This window comes from Ammospiza caudacuta, chromosome 15 (genome assembly GCF_027887145.1).
Source record: "Ammospiza caudacuta isolate bAmmCau1 chromosome 15, bAmmCau1.pri, whole genome shotgun sequence".
Lineage (NCBI taxonomy): Eukaryota > Metazoa > Chordata > Aves > Passeriformes > Passerellidae > Ammospiza > Ammospiza caudacuta.
Genome location: NC_080607.1, coordinates 5,330,245 through 5,342,183, shown reverse-complemented (window position 1 = coordinate 5,342,183; position 11,939 = coordinate 5,330,245). Strand labels below are relative to the sequence as shown.

General features: G+C 53.9%; 1 protein-coding gene and 1 long non-coding RNA gene across 3 annotated transcripts; both read left to right on the top strand.

Moving 5' to 3' along the window:
* The first annotated feature begins 465 nt into the window (after window positions 1-465).
* On the top strand, window positions 466-3,831 carry LOC131564502 (uncharacterized). 2 transcript variants are annotated; one of them, XR_009275387.1, is made up of 3 exons: window positions 466-605; window positions 1,017-1,076; window positions 3,314-3,831. It is a non-coding gene; the product is annotated as an uncharacterized LOC131564502 (long non-coding RNA). The 2 variants fall into 2 exon arrangements; XR_009275388.1 differs by lacking the exon at window positions 3,314-3,831 and adding an exon at window positions 2,776-3,003 and having other exon boundaries at window positions 469-605.
* A 2,204-nt stretch (window positions 3,832-6,035) lies between these two features.
* LOC131564524 (immunoglobulin superfamily member 1-like) lies at window positions 6,036-8,130 on the top strand. The gene is made up of 5 exons (XM_058814979.1): window positions 6,036-6,255; window positions 6,349-6,384; window positions 6,587-6,856; window positions 7,086-7,361; window positions 7,967-8,130. Exons 1-5 carry the CDS (start codon window positions 6,225-6,227, stop codon window positions 8,128-8,130), a joined length of 777 nt encoding a protein of 258 aa, XP_058670962.1. The 5' UTR covers window positions 6,036-6,224.
* Window positions 8,131-11,939: the final 3,809 nt, after the last annotated feature.

The following is an 11,939-nucleotide window of genomic DNA, read 5'->3' as shown; positions in this document are numbered from 1 at the left end:
TCTAGAAGTTTGGATATGGATGTATACTGTGTGGGCCTTCTGTCAGGCTCTGAGAACTCTCTACAAATCCATTTCCCTCACGTGGGGATGTGGCTACATGGATGTGGAAATATGTAGGGATGCACCTGCAGGGATGTGATATGGGCATGTGTGGGAATATGGCTGCAGGGGTGTGGGGTGTGACTCTGTGGGGACACTGCTGTGGGCCCAGGGCCATCAGGGCCTGGTCTCCTGTCACCGACTGGCCTGCAGAAACACCCAAACTGTCCTGGGTGAAGGGGCTCTATCTAATGGATCGTGGGGCCATATGGAGATCACTTGCACTGCAGAGATCACATAAGACAAATTTCAGCCCCATGGACTGTTACAGACCATGTGGGGACCACACGACACCGCACTGAGGCTGCCTGAACTGCAGAGTGCAGGCACAAAGACCACAGAGACGTGAGACCACTTGGAACGTGTGAAGAAGGAACCTGCAGGACACGGTGACTCGGGGCAAATGAAGGAGAAATCTCAAGGGATGCAGTGAGGCACCTCTGCAGGGAAGCCTCCTCACCTCTTCCTGCTTTCACCTTGTTGCTGAGTGTGATGATGGTGTGCAGGTCAGTGCTCCCCGGCTTTGACCCCTCTCCAGGCAGATTCCCATTCCTCCAGACCCTCAGAGCTGTCGTGGGACTGCAGATAGCCATGGGCCTCTGCAGGGGTGGGGATGGATCCTGCAGCGCTGCCAGGAGCCCTGGCCAGCCGGGGACAGAGGGACACAGCAGCGTTGTGCTCCCAGGGAAGGCTGGGGAAGAGAGAAGGGGGTGTTTGGGTGGTGGCATTTGCCCTGCTGTCATTGTAACCATGCTGGAGCCAGGCTATCCTGGGGAGGGCTGAACCTGCCAGTGGGAGGTGGGGAATGAATCCCTTGGTTTGCTTTTCTTCCCTGTGCAGCTTTTCCTTCCCTTATTAAACACCTTTACCTCAAACCACAAGAGGGTTTTTCACTTTGACCATTTGATTCTCTCCAGTGCCCCACCGAGGATCGTGTGTGAAGCTCAGTTGTGTTTGGGATTATACCATGACAGAAGGTGAGTAAAATGAGTCCTTCCCTTGATAGGTGCAATAAAACTGACCCTTCTCTTCCCTGCTTTTTCCCATTTGCTGGGCTGAGAGGTGGACAGAGCAAGCTGAGGCACCTCCTGGGCTGTTTGCAGCAGTTTTGCATGTCTGGAGCAAAGTCTTCCTTGTAGTTCTCTCTGGATGTAGCACAGCCAGGACAAACACCAGCATTCAGAGAGGAGGGATAGGGAGGGATCTAATGAGACATTTCTTCTCCAGCATCTCGGCTCTCAGAATTGAAACTGAAAATGAAAGGCAAAACTAGGTAGATAATAAGGAAAGAAAGTAGAACCCGAAACAAGTCTGACATCATATTTTTTTTCTCTTTTGGAAAATGCAGGTTCACTGAAAAACCAATAAAAGCTGCTTGTAAGAATCAGTTCTTATTATTCTGAACTAATCTGAAACAACTCAGGTGGAAAAAACATTTTCCTGTTGATATTTTCAAGAAGAATATTTTACTATTTTATCACAGTATTTGAATTAATGCATAGTTTCAACTGTGAAAAATTGAACAAAAAAAGAAGATAAAAATATCATTTATATAAAATATTTTTTAAATTTAATCTTAGGAATGTCTTTTCATTTGTCTTCTTGAACAGCATTATTTCCCAAGTTTTTGGCTTTTATTTATCACAGTCCTAAAATTTCTGTGACAGGTAAAAAACCATTTGTGGCTTAGTGTGACCGTGGTCACAAGGGTTTTCAGGATGAGAGAGAGACAAGAATGTTGATTCCATGATCAGAAGGCTTGATTTATTATTTTATGATACATATACTACATTATAACTATACTAAAAAGAACAGAAGGAAAAGTTTTCAGAAGGCTAGCTAAGCTAAGAATAGAAAAGAAAAGAATGATAACAAAGGAGCTCTCTCCGACTCTGTCTGAGAGAGCTCAGTCCTTGATTGGCCATTAATTGTAAACATCCAACATGGGCCAATCACAGGTGCACCAGTTGCATTGCACAGCAGCAGATAACCATTGGTACATTCTTTTTCTGGAGCCTCAGCTTCCCAGAAGGGAAAGTCCTAAAGAAAGGATTTTTAGTGAAAGGATGTCTGCGACAGCTTAGTTTAATGATTAAAATCTAAAAATGTCTGTGGCAAAATTTGTAGTCAATGTTGCACCATGTAGCATTTTGGGTGTACTTCAGTGAACTGTGGGTTGCTGCTGCTTGCCTTGGGAGCCCGAGTGTGCTGCCTCTCTTCAGCAGAGGCAGGTTAGAAGGCTGTGCAGTCTGCCCTGACAATTGTGCAGCCCTTTCCTGGGAAGGCTGCTGCAGGCTGGTTCCTGCTGCAGGCTGGGAGCACGGCTGCACGCTCACCTGGTGCTGTGGGAACAGGCAGACAGAGATTATTACTTCATGCTTAGTTTGTCTGAAGATGCTTCTGCATTGTTGAGAGTTTGTGATGAAGGCCTCCACCAACAGCCAGGGAGAATCCAGGTGGGAAGAGACAGCCAAGGCCAGCAGGGCTATGGGGAGACATGGCTCAGGTGTTACAAACATGATGGTCCCACCAAATCCTTGCTGGAGTCTGCTTTGCTGAGCGGGAGCACTGCAGCAGTTGCTGGATTTTGGCAGCAGGGGTGGTTTCTTGTGATATTTGCATGGTTTGGAAACAGCTTGCGTTTCTTTATCCTTCCCTGTTGGTTTTTTTTTCTAGTATGGACATACTTCTGCTCTAGCCAGTGACTTGAGGCTGCAGAATTGAACTGGGGAAGGTAGATGACTGAAAGGAAAATGTCAGGTGATAATGGTTTCCTTCAGGACCAAAAAAAGAAGAACCTACTGATTTACATATTTGCACTGTAGCCAGGAGTTTGCCTCGATGATCCTGATGGCTCCCTTCCAAGGCAGCATATTCTGTGATTCTGAGCTGAGAATGTCCAGTGGCAGAAAGGGCTCAACTGGCTGGGATCAGGAACGCTGGGGACATTGACTCCTGTCAGAGGGTGGCATCCTCGTCTTGTTGGCAATGCAGCTGCTGAGGAGCCACCTTTGGGCAGTAGAGGGAGGTGTAGCTGCAGCTGGGGGTGAAGCCCAGATCACAGGGCAGTTCTTTGGGGTTGCTGAACTGGATATGAGGAATTGTCTCCAGTCACATCTTTCCATACTGCCTGTAGAACCGTTTATGGTGGTGGGATTCTGACAGTGCATTGTTCATTAAAGCTTTTTAAATTTAAGCTCAAATGTGCTTGCAGGGATACAGTGAGGGGCACATCCTGTTGGTGCTGTTTGTGGGAGGCCCTGTGTGCCTGCCCAGACCTGTGGAACTGTGAGAGTCTGTCTGAATTTTCCCTCAACTGCCTCACAATTGTCATTGGGGGACCACTGAAGAGAAGACCCCGCCCTGTCTAGAATCTCTGGCTCTGAAGGAGAAAGTCACACGCCCTGAGACCTGAAAGGACAGTGTTAAGTTATTGTTGTCACAGGTGTGTTTGCTGTATGAAGAAGAAGGAGCACCATGCTCTATTTCCCTTTCAATAGCCTTGGGAGCCGTCTCACCTCTCGGCCTGGCTGGAGTTCTCCTGAATTTTGGATGGTCCCCCACAGAAGACCCTCACCTGGTTTACAACCGCCGTGACAGACAGACTGAGATGTTGTGACCAATGGACCAAGAATAAAATGGCTCTCATTTACTACTGAGAACATGGACTACCTGTTACATCTATTCCCTATTGTATCTGTTTCCCCGCCCTCATAATTTTCAGTAATAAAAACCCCTGAGTTAGCTAGAGATTTTGAGATCTCCCCGGACGTGGCCTGGTGAGCTTCGACGGCTGGACCTTTGGAGAACAAAGCAGCACCACATTGTGGTAGCTATAACCCATTCCCCCCCTTCTCCTCCCTCTTTTCCTTATCTTCTCCTTTTTTCCCCGGTTCTCCTCACCAACACATTTTCTCTTGTGGTTATTTCAATAAAACTGTATTTGTTGATTTTGGTAACTGCAAATCCCCTGTGCCTTGGTTGTATATTTTTGCACCTCAAAATCACCACGTAACCCGTTCACTGGGACGGACCGCGACAGGGACTGGCTCTGTGTGTGTGTGTGACCCCACCTGTCCTCTGGGGACTCACAACTGCTTGGACCTGGGGCCTTGGAGCTGTGGCAGCCTCCTGTCTCTCAGGCTGCTGGATCAGGCAACTCCCAGCAGTGGGGATGGAGGGGGAAAGCTCTTTCCACGGTCCCATGCTCTGGATGTGCACCCCGAGGTCAGTCTCAGGGTGAGGGATGTGAGAAAAGGCTCTGGAGAGGGGAGCAGGGATTCCAGTGTGCCCATGGATGGGCCCACAGCGATGCCACCAACATCATCCTGGACAGTGTGAGCCAGGCCAGAGCCATGGAATGGCCAGGGCTTGTTCTCTACTGGGCACTGGTGAGCCCAGAGCAGTTTGGTGTGGCCAGTGGGGGCTGTGGGGCTCAAAGGAGGCTCCCCAAGGAGATGCTGATGCCTTTTTGGGGCTACCTAAAAACAGAGGCCAGACAAAATAATGGGAATACAGTTCTATGTATTGAAGGGCCTTCAGGCTTTGTCTATTTCAGACAGACAAAGCCCCTCAGGGGCTACACCCAAAATGGACAATGGTTCACAGGTTTTCATAGTTTTATAACTTTTAAAAGATTGGTCCATTTGCCTGTTGGGGGTTAATCTTCCAATTACAGCTTCAGGTAATGAAGTCATTACCCCTAGTTTGCTTGCCCCAACTCACTTGTTTGCATTTCTTGGGGCCTGACACAGTGAGGAGTCCTTGATTGCCAGGCCTGGAGAGGCATCGTTGTGTCTGACCAAAATGGGAAAGCAGCAGCTCACACTGAGTATGGAGTTTAGAGTTATACACTAAAGAATTGCAGGATTACAAATATATGAAAAACATAAAAGCTCAAATACTAAGTCATCAACGCCAAGAATTAGTTGAGGCTGGGGGAGGCAAAGGGTGGTGAGACAGGAGAGAGGGCCAGAGGAGGTGCCCAGAACAGGAAGAGGCCATAGAGCACCCTGCTGCCAAAACTTCTCCTTGCCCATGGAATCTCCAAGAGAGACCAAAAGGGCTGAAGGGGGAAGAAGCAAAAGGGTTGAAGAGGGTCTGGAAGAAGCACAGTTTGCCTTTCCCCCCTGGTTTACACCCATATAACCCCCACACCCTCAGCCCTGTGCCTTCCCTGTTTTTCCTGCAGGGGCCGGTTGTGGCAGAGGCTGCAGATGCAGAGGGGACAGGATGTGCTGCCTGCAGCTCACAGGAGGGCAGGGAGCTACAAACACCTTCAGAGCAGGACTTCTGGCCAAGCTGCACGTGTCCCACACATCCCCAGTGCCAGGACTCATCCGTTCCCTTCTCCCACATCCAGGGGTGCAAGCGACTGTCCCTGTTTCATTAGCCCCTCATTATTGTCAAAGGGAGCTCTGTCTACATCACTGGCAACCCAGGGAAGATGCAGCTGAGGTGCACCTGGCTCCAGGTGTGGGTAGAAGGCAGCAGCTGGTCTGCAGTAAGGACCATGGTCTGCAGTAAGGACCAAGGCAGCAGCTGGTCTGCAGTAAGGACCATGGGTTGCTCCAGTGTGGGACTGAGGGGGTTTGGATGGATGAGGAGTGGAACCAATGCTGTGGGGTGCAGCCAGACCTACGGGTAGGAGGTGTCGCTGCCCCTCCTGCTAAGATGGACCCTGTAGGCCAGGAAAGGACCAAAAAGGAAGTCAAGTTCCTTCCCTCCTATTTCAATCTGCTGAGCCACCAAACTTGTGGGTTTGTGGTTGCAAAACAAACCCCTATTTCATAAGGCGGAGAAGAAGCCATTTCACCATCAAGTGACCGGATCTAAGAAAGAGAAACAAAAAGTCCTGATAGCCTTTCTCCCAAGGTCTGCCGGGTCTTAAGTTGTCACAGGGGCCCTGCCCTGGGCATGTGACTGGACACTGTGGTTCCAGTTCAGCCACCCCAGCCCTGCAGTCGTGCTGCAGAAAGCCAAGCCGTGGGACAGGAGGTGGCTTGTGACAACGAGCTTCTATCAGGAGCCACAAGGAGCCCCGCAGCTGCTCGGTGCCTCTGGCCAACGCTTCCCTCTGCAGAAGCCCTGCTTGAGCGAATACTGAGGGAGCCAAGAGGGACGTGATGCTGCCTGTGACCCGTGTGCTTGCCTTGGGTGAGTACCAGAGGCTGTGGGGATTCCCAGAGGGCGACGGGAGGTGTTGCCCAGACACTCCATGGAGGTGTTACATGGCTGCTTCTCTTGCAGGCGCTTGGCTGGTGTCACTGGGCGAGGCTACACCAAGTGAGTATCTTGAGGAGGTAGAAGGTAGATGGGGAGTTTGGACACATTTCTGGGCCTACCCATCTCCCAGGGCTCTTCCACAGCCTCCTGGAACAAAACTCACCCTTGTGTGGAGATGGGGCCTGGTGGCAGCCCCGGGCTCACAGCAGGGCAGCTGCTTGGGGCTCCCTGTCTGTCTGGCAGCATCTCTCTCCCTGTGCAGGTGGCCCCACAATTTCCATCTTCCAGAAGCCACCAGGGGTGATCCCACCTGGAGGCTCCACCACCATCTACTGCATTTGCCAGTGCAGCAGTGGGAGCTTTAGGATGTACAAGGGTGGCCACCAGCTCCCCACCCTGGAGCAGAGTGGTGGCAGGGCCGAGTTCTCCATCTCTAATGCCACCTACGAGGACAGAGGTAGCTACGTCTGCCATTACCTGGAGGGAGACACTGAGCTGGCTCGAAGCACTGGACTGGAAGTCTTTGTGGAAGGTGAGGGATGTGCTGTTTCCCCCCTTGTGGGGTCACGCCCCAGGGCACACCAGGATGCCTGTGGCCATTTCCATGATGGACAAGGTTTTTCTCCTCTTCCCTGGCTTGGAGAGGTGGGGACCATCTTCATCTCTGCCTGAGGCAGTTGGTGGCTTCACAGAGATCCTGGTGCTCCCGGCACCACGTCAAAGCCCTCTGCACCTTCTCATTCCCTCTCCTGTCCCCCCAGAGCTCCGTCTGCCCGGACCCAACCTCTCTGTCCTCTCTGGGCACGAGGTGGATGTGGGAGCTGAGGTGATGTTCCGCTGCACCACCACACAGCCCAGCACCAGCTGTTACCTGTACCTGGAGGGCCAGATGGAAGTGCTGCTGTTCCTCAGGGACCAAGGGAACCACAACTTCTCCCTCGTGCAGAAAGGTCACAGCGGCCGCTACAGCTGCCAGTGCATGAATGGTTGGAAAGAATGGTCTGCTGTCAGCAACACCCTGGACCTGGTGGTGAGAGGTGAGACATCGCCCCAGCCACATCCTGCTCCACTCTTCCTCCCTGCAATCTGTCACATCCTGGGGGAACTAGAAAGAGTTTAGGGCAGGAAAGCAGTTGTATGAAGGGACCAAGGAGAGGGTTCCAGCTTCCTTCACCTACGTTTGAGCCTGGCCAGCTCCTCAGAGACCCTATAGATGACCTGGAGACCAGGGTTGCTGGGCTGATAGGTGGGGATAAGAGTCAAAGGACACCTCTCCCTGCACCTCCCAGCCCCAGGAACATTCATAACGTCTTGTCACAGCTCAGTGTCACCATCTCGCTGGCAGCGGGCCAGCTCTATGTTTTTTCCCTCCTTTCCATCTTTGGTGCCACTTGGTGGGGTCACAGGTGAGAGGCTGTGAGTAGAGGGTGTCCCAGGGGACAGGGATGTGGGAGGTGCATAGGGGGCCCCCTCGGGGCTCTCTTTGCTCCTTAGGAACTTTGCTTTGTGTCTCTTTAGCCGAGGACCTCCCTGGGGTGTCCCCTTGCCCTGTGCGTCCCCTTGGATCCCCTGCTGCCCCCGTGGGAGGACTGGGGTGTCGCAGTGGGTTCCTGGGCAGTGACGGTCCCTTCTGTCCCTGCAGATTACACGCTGTGCAACGCCGTGCGCCTGGCGCTGGCGGCCGCGCTGCTGCTCCTGCTGGGGCTGATCGCGGCCGAGGCGGCGCGGGGCCGCTGCCGGGGCTGGGGGAGCCGCCCGGGCCCCGCCGCGCTCATCGCCCTGCGGACCCCGCGCTGGGATCAATAAACCGGCCCGGCCCTGCCGCCAACCCCGCCTGCTTCTTGTCCCACTCGCGGTGCTTGTCCCGGGCCTGTCCCGGCTGCCTCGGGGGTCCCGCGGGCGGGCGGGCGCTGGAACACCCGGGAACGCGGAGAGGGGCGGGGGGCTCGCCCCGGGCGGAGCGGGGACCGCTGCACTGACCCCTGCACTGACCGCTGCATTGGCTGCTGCACTGACCCCTGCACTGACCGCTGCACTGACCCCTGCACTGACCGCTGCATTGGCTGCTGCACTGACTGCTGCATTGGCTGCTGCACTGACCCCTGCACTGACCCCTGCACTGATCCCTGCACTGACCCCTGCAGTGACTGCTGCACTGACCGCTGCACTGACCCCTGCACTGACCCCTGCACTGACCACTGCACTGACCGCTGCATTGACCGCTGCAGTGACTGCTGCATTGACCGCTGCAGTGACCGCTGCATCAACCGCTGCATTGGCTGCTGCACTGACCCCTGCACTGAGCCCTGCACTGCCCCCTGCACTGACCGCTGCATTGACCGCTGCACCAACCGCTGCACTGACTGCTGCACTGACTGCTGCACTAATCCCCCAGCCACACAGTGACCCCTGCACTGACCGCTGCACTGACCCCTGCACTGACTGCTGCACTGACCACTGCACTGATCCCTCAGCCACACAGTGACCCCTTCACTGACTGCTCTTGCTGCAGTGACCACTGCAGTGACCTCCCGTGCTGCACAGTGACCCTACTGGCCATGCAGAGTGGCACCCATGCAGTGACCGCCCCTGCTACCCCACTGCACAGTGACAGCTCCAGCCCTGCAGTGACCGCTCCCACAGCACAGTGACCACTCCTGCTTCACAGGCCTCTGTTGCTCACATTCGTTTATTATTTTAAAACACTGACAAAACACATCACACCATCATCTATATATATAAATTTACCTTTGTACCACTATAAATTTATATATATAGAGCCTTTAAATCTCTGTACATTCAGGACACACAGTTCCAGAATAGCTGCACTGGCTACAACAGAAGGATTTTCATTATGAAAACACAGAGAGGAGGCGCCAATATCAAAAACACAGAAAAAAAGAAATTAAGAAAGAGTGCAAAATGAATGAAAGTGCAAAAAAGCTTTTGTTATCATAATCACACTCCCTCCACAATATGGTCCCCATTCCCCCCTCCAAGTACCAGCGAGCCTCAGGCCCCAGAGGGAAGGGCTAGGCTGAAAGAAGGGAGCCTGCAGCCCTCCTGTCCTTCCCTCTCTGCATGGAGGAGCTCTCCTGGCAGATGAGGAGTGAGGAACCCGAGTGGCAAAGTCACACCCCTCTCCTGGCTCCCTCTCCCAACAACCTCACCACACCCAGGGGCCAGATGTGCCCCTGCAGGCAGCAGCTGCCCCAAGCCTCCAGCCCTCCCAGACCATTGCAGGGCGCTTTTCTCTTCTGAAAGTGCTTGTGATCGCCATGGAGAGCAGCAGAGGAGGGCGAGGGCAGGCAGCTGTGCCACCCTCCCTGCTGAGCTCCAGGCTGGCTGCTCTCATGGGAATGGAGACCTTGGCTCGCACTGTCCCAGTGCCGCCCATTTCCACTGGGAGGAGGAAAAGTTTCCCAAGAGGCTCCAACTGCTCCTCCGCAGCCAGAGTGAGCCCCCAGGAGACACCCACAGCTGGGGCTGCAGCACAGTGGGACCCCCCCATGGCTCCAGCTGAGCCCTGCCAACACCAGTGCAGGGGCAGCAGTGGCAGAAACAGACTTGGGGACCTCCACTCAGAAAAACATTCCACTTGAAGAATTCTTCATTGACTTAGAAATGCTGGCTGCAGTCACAACCCTCAGAAAGGCCCCAGAGGAGAACCTGTGGGTCAGGACAGCCCACTGTCCTCTCTGGCTTCTTAGTGACACGGCAGTAAATGTCCCTGTGAAGAATTTGGTCAGGCAGCAGGGGAAGGACAGAAAACTTTGGTGCTTCTGCCTTGGTCACAGCTGTCCTTAACAGTCCCTGAGGGGGGACTCCCACTCCATGCTCTGTGGGGTTGGAGGACCTACCAAGGCCAGGGGTGCAGCAAACCTTCCTCCCTGCTGGGACCAGGGACAACTGCTCACAGAGGACACACCACATGAGACCCTGGGGTGAGTGTCTGCTGCCTCCACAGCCCCAGAGACCCCCACCCTAAAACAGCAACACACCAACAGCAGGGGAATGGCGTCATGGTACTCCCACAATCACCCATCCACAGGTACACAATGCTTTGGGTTTGGTTTAAAGGACACAGAAGGTTATAAGTTTTAACAGTAAATAGCCCTTGACCACCTACAAACCCTGTAACTCCCGCACCCAGACAAACCCAGCAGCTCTGTACCCCAAGAGGTACATCAGCCTGAGAGGCTGAGGATGCTCAATGCAGCAGGAGTGTGACACAGCTCCCCCCACCCTTCCACTGGGACTGGTGCTCCTGACAGCTGCTCCCAGCACAGAGCTCAGACCCAGGCTCCAGCCCTGCAGCCAGAGGAGGGGCAGCACCCTGGCAGTCCGGCCCAGGTCATGTCTGTTTCTAAGAGGGAGGTGAGGAGAGCCCAGGGCAGGCAGTGCTGTGCTGGCACAGCGTGGGGATGCACCTGTGCCAGGCAGAGCAGGGCTTGGCTGCAGCCAGCAGCAGAACAAGAGCCAGTGGTGCTGGTTGTAGCCAGCCCTGGAGGCAGCCAGGGCTTGGCTCATGGCTCCTCTGCCCCTCAGCAGGATCTTCTGAGCTCCTCACCACCTCTGCTCTCCCAGGCTACCCTGTGAGACACAGGGCTCTCCGTCCTTCACAGCAGTTTCAGATCTGGTGCCTGGGTAGCAGCTCCTGTCCCTGGGATGGTGCTCAGTCCCTTCCCCAGCAGGAGGAATGACTTCACACATAGGAATACAGCAGATGAGAATAGGATGCTTTCCTGAAACGAGTCCTTGCAAGCTCAAGGGCTGTGTCCAGTGTGAGGGAGCTTTTTAATTCCAGATCCCACCTGGAAAAGTCTCAGCATCATTCACAGCCTGGGCTGAAGGTCCCAGGCCTCCTCTTCTTCTGCCCCCACACACAGTTGCCCAGAAAGAGACTCTCCATCAGCTGAAAAGACCAACCTCCACTTCCTGCAGAGGAAGGGTGGCTGGGGGAGTGACTCTGGGACCAGGGACACAGCTGCGCCTTCCCAGTCCCCCTCTCCACAGCTGGCCACACTGCAGCGCTTGAAAAGATGCAAGGACATAAAAAAGGAAAGGAGAAGGAAAGCTGCCTAAATCAAACCCAAGCAATGACAAAACAAAGGCATGGACAAGTTGCAAGTCCTGCGGGAAGAGCAAGCAGCAGACGTTTCAAGAGCAGGTCAAACATGACCCCAAAAATTCAATAACAGAGACAAAATGCTACATTTCCATGGGAAGCCTCAAACAGGTTGACCCAGATGTGACAGCAGCTCCCAAGGCAGCACAGCTCCAGGACACATTGCTGGTGCACTTGCTCACACCTCTGCATCCCTGTCTTTGGGCACTGGCAAAGGGGGGAAGTTGTTTCATTACTGGAATGCCATTGTTGGGAAAGGAGAATGAAGCAGACCTGGGCTGGGCCCTGGGCAGGTGCCATCTAAGCCACCCTCCAGCACTGCATGGCCAGCCCCTGCTCCAACAGCTCCCACAGGTGTGCCAGGTGATGGACCATGGAGAGCAGGGTGGGGCCTGCCAGGAGGCACAGGGGCTTCTCAGAAGATGCTGGGACTCTGCCAGGACACCCAGCAATGTTGGCTTTTCTGGCTCTGCAACCCTTTGGTCCC